The 11851-nt window shown below is 36.9% G+C and overlaps 2 protein-coding genes across 2 annotated transcripts in view; one reads left to right on the top strand and one right to left on the bottom strand.

Moving 5' to 3' along the window:
- LOC118413405 (CMP-N-acetylneuraminate-poly-alpha-2,8-sialyltransferase-like) overlaps window positions 1-1717 on the top strand; it is a 5871-nt gene extending 4154 nt beyond the window's left edge. The window contains exons 7-8 of the mRNA XM_035816769.1: window positions 701-838; window positions 1360-1717. Coding sequence (XP_035672662.1) covers window positions 701-838; window positions 1360-1703 — 482 coding nt within the window. The 3' untranslated portion in view covers window positions 1704-1717. The remainder of the gene's footprint in view (window positions 1-700; window positions 839-1359) is intronic.
- Window positions 1718-4257: 2540 nt separating this feature from the next.
- On the bottom strand, window positions 4258-11734 carry LOC118413418 (ADP-ribosylation factor-like protein 3). Its single transcript, XM_035816786.1, has 7 exons — window positions 11608-11734; window positions 8776-8919; window positions 7693-7753; window positions 7046-7101; window positions 6488-6538; window positions 5984-6166; window positions 4258-5489 (listed from the first exon to the last, which is right to left on the bottom strand). The coding sequence occupies exons 1-7, from the start codon at window positions 11608-11610 to the stop codon at window positions 5448-5450; spliced, it is 540 nt and encodes a 179-aa protein (XP_035672679.1). The 5' UTR covers window positions 11611-11734; the 3' UTR covers window positions 4258-5447.
- Between the last annotated feature and the right edge of the window lie 117 nt (window positions 11735-11851).

The raw sequence follows: 11851 nt of genomic DNA, 5'->3' as shown, positions 1-11851 counted from the left end.
TATGGGGACTTAAATTCCTCAGCTATAGAGCTGACAGACACCCTTATATGGTGGTATGTGAGAAACCGACAGCAACCAATCATGGAATACGGTAATTAGACAAGGAGGTCACAAATTCGACCTTATTGGTTAATTGATGCAAGAAGGGCGGCTGAAATTCTTAGTGTCATTAGCTTGTTTGATGCTTATTGTTACATCTAGAAAACATATAAAACAGGCGACAGTATAATTCCGGACGAACACTTTAATTCTGGAAAACCTTAATTTATTTCAAAATAGATTAACCAGATGAATTAATATTTGTAGGTATGATATATCAAAGGGTGGTGAATACATAGGTTGAAATTACATGTAGATGTCTCCACGAAGAAGGCCAATTATGCAGAATTTTGCGGATTCTGCCAGAATTTTGGGAATCCGAGCCAGAATTCTGCCAGATTTCTGGGACCCTGAAACAGAATTTTGGAATTCTGCAGCCTTTCTTTGTAGAGACATCTAATTGCAACCTTCATATTCGCTATCCTTTGATATATCAAACCTACAGATATCAATTTATCTGGTCAATCTATTTTGAAATTATTGAGGTTTTCCGGAATCAAAGTGTTTGTCCGGAAGTGTACTGTTGCCTTTTATAAGTCTAGGAATCTAATGAAACATGCAATTATCATTTTTATCATATTGTCTGTTGCCCAATCAACAGATTATACCAACTACATGATCAGCGCTATCGAAGGTGCCATGAAAGGCAAGTTGAGTGGAGTATATGAGCATCCACATCACTTCATGTGCATTGACAACTACTGGAGAAACCGTGGAATTCCCAGAAAGATTACATCAGGTAGCTATTAAGTGATGATGTTCAACAATCGGATGTCGATGAAGTAGTGATGCAATGTTTGCAGCATGTGTCTGAATAGTTGTTCATCATTTTCCATCCTTATCAAGTTAATTCTTTTATTAATTTGACCCAAAAATTGACCTGGAACTTTAGCAATTATCCCATAGGAACTAATAGTTAAGGCATTATTCCCATCATGCATCACACCTTATGGGTCTGCATATATTCAGTTACCGGATTATAAATGGTCCATTTATTTGCTCATCTGTGATTAATTTTTACAAATTTTGTCAATTTTGTGTACCTAAAAATGTGGTCTTTTAGGAAATAGCACTCTCCTCTGGAGTACAGTGTGCCTTAAAGTAGTTAATCTAGAATGGCGCATTTCTCCATTTAGGCTTAAGTAAGGCAAGTGTATTGGAAGTATGTTGCCTGAAAAGTTTGACCAGTTACTTGAGTAATTGCTATTTGGCGTCTATCTAACCTTCATCGACTTATTCTTGTTGCATCATGTTATCCAGGTATCTACATCATCAGCATGGCACTGACCCTGTGCGATGAAGTCCACGTTTACGGTTTTTGGCCCTTTTCACGTGACGACAAAGGCAGGAAAGTGTTTTACCATTACTACAAGGCGCCGGTCTTTGTTAAGAACGCTCACAACATGCCACTGGAGTTCTTCTCAATACGGCAAATGCACCTAGATGGCGTCATCAAGGTCCACATGCAGTGCTCACGCAATATTGGTCCACGTTCGACTGGCAAAAAAAAAGCAAGGCCCCGCCCCGGAGGTGCTGCCAAAAACACAAGTAACAATGTTGGGTATATGATGAAATCTTTTGGAGCAAACGCTAAGAAACCATGAAAGAATTTTGAAGATATCAAAGCATATTGGGGGCATGAAATGAAGTTGATAGATTTTGAAAATTTCTTTAATCTTATAAAGATTTCAATAGGTTTTGATATACTATAAAATCGCATTATTCATTTATATATTTGTTGTGCCTTTTGTGGATATCACCTACTTTATGGCAAGATGTATATTCAAAATGTGCTACTGGAAGAAAATGTACAAAATAAAGTGATATACGCAATGACCTTGTCATGGTATTTTTTTTTGCTTTTATTACATACTCTCTGTCAAAATATAGCCTGATATTCTATAGCAGAATAGAATCGCTGAGCCTTAGAAGAAAATGTTGTTTCTGGTTGCCCAATCAACTCTAGCAAAATCCTCTCAAACCTACATATAGATTTTTTTTTGGGGGGGGGATCTCCTCGTGGCATGTACAAGCCTTTAAAAGTTAGGTGTTTTTGAATAGTTCTAACAGTAACTAGATGTTTTGCTATACACACACACACACACATATATATATATGGGATTCTTGCCCCTCCTATCTGAACACTCCCCTTTACCTATTAGTAACTTAACTTCCCTGTAATCTTGAGGCTCTTAACAAAGAATACAGAACAGATACAGGTTGACAGTGGAAGGCATATTGTACTACACAAAATGTCAATTATGAATCCAATTCATTAATTCTTGGACAAAACTGCAATTAGAAATGCCTCTGCCCCAGAGGCGTTGCCAAAAACATAATTTCTCCATTGTCAGCCATAAATGTTGCAACTGTTAAACCATAATATTACCTTCTAAATGGAATTGATGCATGGATATCAGAAGTGAAAGGAATAAAACAGCAAAGAAAAATTCAAAATGATGTTTCACACAAATTCTAAGAGTAAAAAATAAAAGAACATCAAAAGATATGATGTTATCCTTGTGGTATTTTTATTTCATATTACGCGGACTGCCAAAGCTATTTGACTTTAACAAATTGTATGAAACAAACAAAAAACAATCAAATCTGTTACAAAACCAAACGCTTTTTGTCTTATTTCATTTCTGAGTGAGAACTTAACTGTTAAATCAGTTTTTGTCACTATAGAACACATTTAACACTGAAAACACATTTTTATTGGGAGTTAGAAACAGTGTTCAATAATCCAACCTTCTGTGAGACTGAAAAAGATGTAGTCCCAATGTACATATATATGTTGTAACATAGTTTACTCAGCAGCAAGGGACCATGATATGTACAACATATTCCAGACCGTAACGCATTTCTTTATAATTCTCTGTGTCAAACATGCATTTACCTTGGACTTACCAACATTGGGGTTTCTATCACAATTCATGTTGTTGACATATCATAAAACCATTTGAAATACTTAACGCAATTGTAGGTGACACAAAACAGCTTGCATCAAAGAGGAATGATATTTGACCCCAACATTGAAATTTGTTCTAGCAACATATATTGTGCATGTTTATGTGCAAGCTATCATACGTTGAAAATCTAGCGTGCTCGTATGACAACAGAAAATGTTTTTGTCCCTCCTGTAAAGCAAGCAATTTGATATCCGTGAAAATGTTAACTCATCTATAAGCCATTTCAAAGTTGCTCAAGAGCATTCCTGATGCATTGTGGTCTAAGGTCAAAGTTCAAGGCATCTCACCATTCTTAGTCCACATGTGCTTGAAGGCTTTAACTTTGACCGTAATGCATCGCACCTGCACATAAGCACTAAGAACTGTGAAATGGGTTATCAGCAATCAAGCCATAAGGCAAGGCACTGTATCTTTAGGGGGTCTAGTGAAGCAAATATCTTTCGAAGCTGCACAATGTAGATGTACACCATACTGTCCACTATTACTGCAACCATTACCTTTACATTTCAAACAGTTCATTAGCATTATCTAAATTGTGCTTGGATAGCACAAAAACCACTACAGTGTATAAATGCATGTTCAGTGCATTTCTTGTAGAGGTAGTGCATTTAGAACCACTGCAGTTGGTAACAGAAAATCTGTTGGAATAAGACTGTTCCTCTGTCATTGTTGTGGCTTGCCAAATACTGCCCGGTGTGAGAAGTCAATTATTTTTTACAATTATATTAAGATCTGGAGAATTCTTTGTCTTATACAAGCACATGGTGTTCAACACCTTACGTGCAGATGGTGTTTAAACACTATTGATGCACATGGTGTTCAACTCTATACAAGCACATGGTGTTCAATGCGTGCAGATGGTGTTTAATTAATGCACAGTGTTCAACACTGTACAAGCCATGGTGTTCAACACTTTATGTGCACATTGTGTTTAACACTTTATGTGCACATTGTGTTTAAACATTATTGATGCACAGGGACTGTTCAACACTATATACAATTCTCATCACCATATGTGCGCATGATGTGCAACACTATATGCACATTGTGTTTTCCACTGCATATGCATATGGATTTGTGTTAAATACCAAAATACCATACATGTATATGAACATGGTGTTCAACCTACTAAAAATAGGATGTTATCTTTGGGGTGGGATGGGTAAAAAAATGCAAAATGCCTGTGTTCATATAACCTATAGCAGTCGGTTACTCACTTTATTTCTACAAAACTCTTTAATGATTGTATCCACAAAAAATGTTCCTGGTGTTACAAAAAAGGAGTATATTTTACCAAGTACACATTGTTTTGTGACTCAACCAGGTTCTACATCCAAAACACCTTTTATTGGAAATAGCGTAGCTCGTCTACCAAATTACGGAAAAAGCTGTGTTTTTTTTATTACAAGCTGCCAGACACATATTCTGCCAACTCACACATGATAAAAGATGACAGGATTCAAAGCACACTTGTTGTGTATTATCTATCTTTCACAAATTGGTAATTACTTCATACAGCATACAAAGACTATACAGTCTTGAGGATAGACACAAAAAACACTGTTCTTACAAACTGCAATACTTAAAACATAGCCTATCTCTCTGAATCTTTGTTCTTTTGTATTTTCTGACATTACCTAAACACATTTCTTAAACAATTTTCACTAAGCTTCCCCCCCACTATATGGAATGCAAACACATGTACCGCCTCTTCCTTACAATAAGTACTATTGAGAAATCAACTCGCGAAAATGCATTTGTTATAGGACCATATAGCATGGAATGTGTGCTGAATTACAATAATAATACACATTTACAGGCCATGTTGATTCAATTATACAGATGACATCAATTTTCGATGATAAAAAAAATTGATTGTACAAAGTAGCTGCAAAATGAGAGGATATATTATGCAATATTGATACCAATGTCGTAGAATGCCAAAGTCAAAGAAAATGTGAAAGAACAAAAATGAAAAAATAATTGTTCAGAATTTGTATGTCATACAGAGTATGTGTGTTCAACTTTCTTAACCACTTATAATTTAGATTTTTATCATAAAAGCAACTTTTTTTTGACAAGATTTTTTTTTCATTTCCACACACACACACATCAGTTTTGAAGATGTCATCCATATAATCAAATCCACATGGCCTTATATGTAAGTCGCCAAAAATTGTGGGAATGCCTTGCCTTTTTCTACCAGCTGTACATATTTATGAGATAAAAATTGTGAGAAGAATGATTTTTTTTCTTTCTTTGTTCAGAAGTCTTGTGGATCAGTTGGTACTTATATGTACATGTACAGGCCATACAGTCGATTGAGATATCCCTGCATTAGGTGAGGCTGTGTAAGGGGCTGATACAGCCGCCGTGTCACTTCTTGTTGACCGTCTGCATGACCCATTCCATACCCTCCTGTAAAAGAAAAACAACCATGTTTAATGATACTGTAAGAAATGTCTCTGCCCCAGAGAATTTGCAAAAAAATACAGTATCATTAGAGTAAAAAAAATGTTACTATGTATCTTATTACAGATTATGTCAAGTTACTTAATCATATCATAATGCATATCCACTAAAATTTGGGCTATATTCAGGAGTGTGTGTGGATTGCATAATCATATTGAATGCAGTATGCACACATCAAATGCAATCTGCATGTACATGTACCTGTATGCATATTGAATGCAGTATGCATACAACGAATGCAGTTTGAATATAAGTTCATACGCAGATTTCATCTGGACTACCGGGACCCATATATGTACTACATAGAAAGAGACTGCATAAATCGTAATGAATTTCTTGTTTTATAGTTGGGGATGTGTTTGAAACACAGAGAAGCAAATAGCAACCACTTGTCAAAAATGCTCCACCCCTGAGGTGTGGCCAAAAAAAACCCAACCTACCTGCACACCCTCTCCTGACATGGCGGAGCACGGCTGGATCTGCCACCTGCGCCGCATCGAGCCCAGGCCCAGGCCTTCCGAAATCTCCGAGGCATTCGCAGCGTTGAACAGGTCTTGCTTGTTGGCGAAAATGAGCATGGGCACGCCCGCCAACTTGTCTTCTTCTAACAACTCTGCCAATTCCTAATACAGCAAAGGTAATAATACGGGGTTCAAACATGCAAATACAAAGGTAGTACATTAACCTTTAGCATGCTGTTTAACCGTGTCAACAGCGGGCATCTCGTGCCAAAAGGCAAGCTTAGCATGGAAAAGGTTAAAACTTTATGTGGTCATCTGAACTGTTGGCTTAAGTTAAGGCTTTAAATGCACTCACACTCACACACACAGCTTTTACACATATACAGTTTTTACATGATATACTTATAGAGGCATACAAAGTTTCACACACACACACACACAGGAACAACTACAATCAACTTTTTTTGAGCATGAGAAACTTACCTCTCCTGTCTCCTCAAACCGCTTGCGGTCTGAACTGTCTATCACATAGATCTGTGGAGAAAAAAAACAGTACATTTATTATTTGAGATAGGAGGAGGAAGGTTGAAATAAACATAGTATTTAATCAAAAGCAAGACATAGGCCGGGTTTGCGGTGAGATAACTTTTGCCCCTCCCCCAAAAAATAAGACAATAAAAACTCTGCAAAAATTTTAAAACTTATAGTAACCTGTTAATGTGTTTATCCCTTTCTGATACTAGTGATAGATTGAAAGGAAGATTGAGTAAATTTCTACCTTCAAGGTGAATAATTGATCTCCAGACCAAAAGGAGTCACAAAAAGTTTAGTAGTCTGTATCTGTATCTGTATCTGTAGTATATATAGCCGGTAGAACCGACATTCGGCGTAACACACCAGCTTCGCAGGCACGCGGTGCGGCAGCAGCTGGTTATATTACACTGAACGATCCGTCACACCTAACTTTTGCACATCTTTAGTCTCCATCATATCAGATTGCAATCTCAGTCTACGCTGACATGTAAAAACAATTTATCTTACCACGATATCAATATTCTCAAAATAGTTCTTCCAGTAGGGTCTGATCTTCCTCTGACCTGGGGAAACGACAACAAGAGTTTTCATAAGTTATTCATGGTAAATTAGTTAATAAGTGCCACATGCAACATCAAGTCTCATATTCATAATTCTCTCATGTACTACATACATTACAATTCAGAAATTGTTGTAGAATTTTTTGTTCGCAGTTTTCACATGTACTCTTCACTACGAACTCAAAACCAGCATGGAAATGTTTTGCGTTTGTTTAGCCTTCTGCCTGGATGCCTATTTGTTTCAACCGCAAACTTAGAACCATTATTGCAAACGCTCTATTTTTCTCTTCCACAGAATTAACTACCTGCAAACCTACATGCAGTTACAATATTCTAATACTGCAACATTGGAAAATTATGGTAAATCTAAAGGTATTTAATCATTTATCAGGTAATCATAATGAAGCAGCATCAGTAATCTACAATTTTTGCACACTTCAGATATCTAGGTGTGGACTGCACAACACATTAGTGAGGACCACACAACACAATTTCTAAAAATATTAGTTGTACCCAGTTGAAATGATCACATATTATACTGATACTACTGGCCACTATGATAAACTAATTATGAGTTATCAAGAGATACCTTACCTCCAATGTCCCACACATTGAGCCTGAAGCCTGATGATTGCACACTCTTGATGTTGAAACCCTGAAAAATAAATCATGTTGTCAGTATTACAGCATTAAAATTGAATAACTGCAATGGAATTCTAAATAACACCATCTTAACACATTGTGTTTGAGTACATAATTAGCAAGTATTCCCAAGCAGTGGCACTATCAATTGAAATTGTAGGAAGAATTATAATATCCTAAACAAACACAATCATCAAAAATTCTCTTAGTCTACATGTAGGTAGGGCTGTGTTAGCCTGAGTATCATCCTCCCTAGTGACCGCTGGCTCACAACTTTCGCTTGCTAACCATGGTCTAGGCTTGACATACCTGGCACCTGCATATACAGGTAAGTGCAGGTAAAATTTGAACAGGTCCTTATAATATCTACCTACACCTAAACCTACACTGATTAACAATACTCTTGACTAATCATAACATTGTGCCGTTCCTACCACAAAGTTGAAAATTCATCCCAGGAAAAATGGAAACATTGCATGGGCTTTGAAATAGGAACCATCTTTGATTTGAGATCATATTGAAAAAAAGGTTTCTCTGCATTTAATACAATGACTGAAATCTGCAGACTGAACTCATCGCAATTGTTTCCAGGGCCAACAAGACCCCAATGAAATTTTACAGCAGCCACCCAGCCTAGGTTTGACTTAATGACTATGATGCACAAAAGATATCATTAATATCGGGCTGGGGCTAGCCTCCATAGCAGGCTCCCTAGGGCCTTTTTTTGGCTCATAATACACTTTTGCTGGCCATTCCTTTTTGTACTGGGTCGCTGATTGCTGGCCTTTCTCACTGCAGCCTAGAGAGCCTGCTATGGAGGCTAGGCCGGGGCCAGGTATCCAGGCTATCATCATTGCAGACCATGTATCAGACTTGTACCTATATATCTTAATCAGTTACTGTACCATTCCTGATGTTAAATTTTTTTATAGATATTTTGGAATGCTACCTGCAACTGGTAAGCATACGCAAGAGAGCAGTATTTCAACCCCTTATATTGTACACACATACATGTATACGCCCATATATACGTACCTGTGTGGGAGTGATATGCGAGATATCTTCTGACGCTAAGTGCTTAAGTAGAGTTGTCTTGCCAGCGTTGTCAAGTCCCAGGAGGAGAATTTTCAGTTCCTTCTCAGGATTGCTCTTCAGCTTACGCAGAAGGGCTAGAAGACCCTGGGAACAAGAACATCCATGTAGTGATCATGTGATGACAACCAGTATAACACTGATTTACATGCAAATAAGGTGACAAATCCTTTTAATCTTGTTGACTTAGTCTAAAAACGAGTACAAATACAAACAATGGCACATTGGTTAACAAGTGTCGAGGTACTGTAGATGCCTTTTACAGTTGCTGTGAATTCAATTCACGGTAAAGAGAAAATGGAGTGATTGAGGTGGTTTTAGGTGCATTATTCCACTGTCATTACATACCGTACACTAGCCATACAGTAATGTAAATGCCAATTTTAATTACGAGGTGAAGCGTTCAAGAAAACCACGAACATAAAACTAAATTAAATGCAAAATTGTCAAGAATTCATTACTTTTTGTAGGGATGTTAGAGGACTGAAAAGGATTCCTGTGTTTTTACAGCGTTTTCAGTTTGTCTACATTGAAACAATTCTGTACCATTGGTAATGTAAGGAATACAATGGAAAGGCATTAGAAGTCTTTAGGAATAACACTTTAGGATGATGTCATGGGGAATTTAACCCTATTCAGACCGGGGGGGGGCTTTTGAGGCCCGCGCCAACTTCGATGTCCTATAACGCCAGAACGGCTTACGCTAGAGCCACCAAATTTGGTGAGTTTTCCTAAAATATTGTTGACAACAATTTTGCGAAGTATGACAAATTTTCCATTTTTTCGTGTTGCCATGGCAACCGTTTGTTGACAGGCAGTTTTGCCAAAAATCACTATTTTTGGCTCTAGCAATGTATTTTTCACATTTATTTGGTATATTACTGCTATTTTGTTACATAAATAAAATCTTGTATTATTTAGCATATCTTTCATAATTATATATGCATAAATTATGCTAATTTGATGACGTCATCAGCCCAAAATCCAAGATGGCGGACCGTATGGCCAGATCAAGAATAACAAGCTAATTATCCCTTAAAATTTGTAACTACCTGGTATTTTTTCATCAAATACCATCTAAATGAATGAATTTAGTCTATTTCCATTGCCCTTTGTGATTATTTGTTGCAAAAAAAGTATTTTTAAAAATTCAAGGTGGTGGATATAATATGGCGGAGCCCAACTCGTATCTTAGATGTGCATGACGTCATTTTATGACGTCATTTTGACGTCATTGATGTTGCTATTGCCAACGCAAGTCGTACTTAACATTATTATTCTGTTATCTGCACTTGTTGTTTCATTTTTGTAGCATAACTTGAAGTTTTCTGAGAATACCCTTTTTTCATGGGTTCGGCCAATATAATCAAATTGATGACGTCATAATTACGTCATCTTACGTCAACGTAACGTCAAACGTCATATACTTGTCAGATATTATGTCGACATCACGTCCAAAAAATTTGGTGGCCCTACGGCACGTCGTTCAAGAGTTATAGGACCTAGAAGTGGAGGGCCTCAAAAGCCCCCCCCCGGTCCAGGGATGACCAAAAAAGCCCGGTCTGAATAGGGTTAACGAGCACCAACAGTGGATGAAAATTACACAGTGCAACAATCAGTAACCATGGTTACTGCAAAAACAACAAGATCAACAGCAAATCCTAATTCCTGCAAATCCTGTCAAACAGGTTTTTTTCTGATTGCAACCTAACAAATAGACATCAACACATGCATCTCCAGAGAATACTAGACTAGTACAAGTAGTGTTGGGGCGATCAATGTGCGTTTTATGTGTTTCAAAGATATTCACACTGTACTGTAGACCTTGAAATGTTCGTGATGGTTTCATTTTTGTATTTTTGTGGTGACTGCCTTAAATACACACTGCGTTTCAGTTCAGTGTATTTATACTTTAATTTAAAGAATTATTTCAGCTGCACAATTTAAACATTGTGAAACCTAATTTCCCCTTTTACTACTAGGAAAATTAATTGATTTACAGTAAAGTCCAAGCATATTTCTGTGTTTTAGGAACCATCTCCAAGCAGATGTTAGGGTGAAAATTTGTACTTGTTTTTTGGGGCAAGCAAAACATCTTACAATATTCTCAACATCTGCTTGGAGATGGGTCATACAATACAAATGTTCAAGTGACATGATAATATGAATCATATAAATCAAAATGTCATATCTATAAATATGATTACAATGTGCTAAGAGTTACACTGTAACTTAACCTACAGTTACACCGTGATGGTAATAAGTCGTCACACAGACTATAGGTTTACCATCTTCTAGAATAAACAAACTATAAGATTGTCAGTTACTAGTAGATACATAAACTGAAATCAGACCTGGCAGATTGGCAGAAAAATGTAGAATTCTTAAGGTTTTGGAACAGGTGGCAGTAACTAGAAGAGTTTTTTGTAACCCTTAACAATTACAGAAATGTTATTAGATGAAATACAAAACGGAGCAAGACAGGATGGGTTTCTCCATGTCATTTCGGAACATAATCTTGTAATTTTGAAGCTCAGATAATCACAATCTGTCTAGCAAAAACCGGCGCCGCGAATCTCTAAAAAGATAGAAGCATGGCATCACGAAAATCGTCATCTTAGAAACCAGAGCAGGTGATAGCCGATTTTTCGCAAAACTACACCCTCTGTGGAGTTATTGTGTCGACACTGATGATCCAACACCTATCTTACGTTCCAAAAACATGTGTTTACCCTCAAAATTGCAGAATATACGAGAAAACACAGGCAAACTTACCATTTTTTTCACGATCTAAGCGCTTCCTCCAAGCGGTAATGTTACTATGCCAATGACGTCACATCGCATTGGATGATGGGATATTAACCTCACGCAAACATCAACCTTTCAACTTTCAACTTTGCTCATCTTTGAAAAATTTATTTTGACTATATTAATATACAAGATGTATATAGATAATTGACAAAATAGCGAATAATTCAAACTAACTATGGTATTAGTAGGAATATGATAATTAAAGCTT

The sequence above is a fragment of the Branchiostoma floridae genome, chromosome 4 (genome assembly GCF_000003815.2).
Source record: "Branchiostoma floridae strain S238N-H82 chromosome 4, Bfl_VNyyK, whole genome shotgun sequence".
NCBI lineage: Eukaryota > Metazoa > Chordata > Leptocardii > Amphioxiformes > Branchiostomatidae > Branchiostoma > Branchiostoma floridae.
This window is presented reverse-complemented; position numbering and strand designations above follow the sequence as displayed.

Bases quoted from the DNA above. Each gene is read 5' to 3' on its own strand.
- LOC118413418 (XM_035816786.1), bottom strand. The intron at 7,754-8,775 runs GTACGTATATAT...TTTATTTTTCAG, and splicing joins CGCATATCACTCCCACACAG to GGTTTCAACATCAAGAGTGT. The intron at 5,490-5,983 runs GTAGGTTGGGTT...TTTCTTTTACAG, and splicing joins TGTCAGGAGAGGGTGTGCAG to GAGGGTATGGAATGGGTCAT.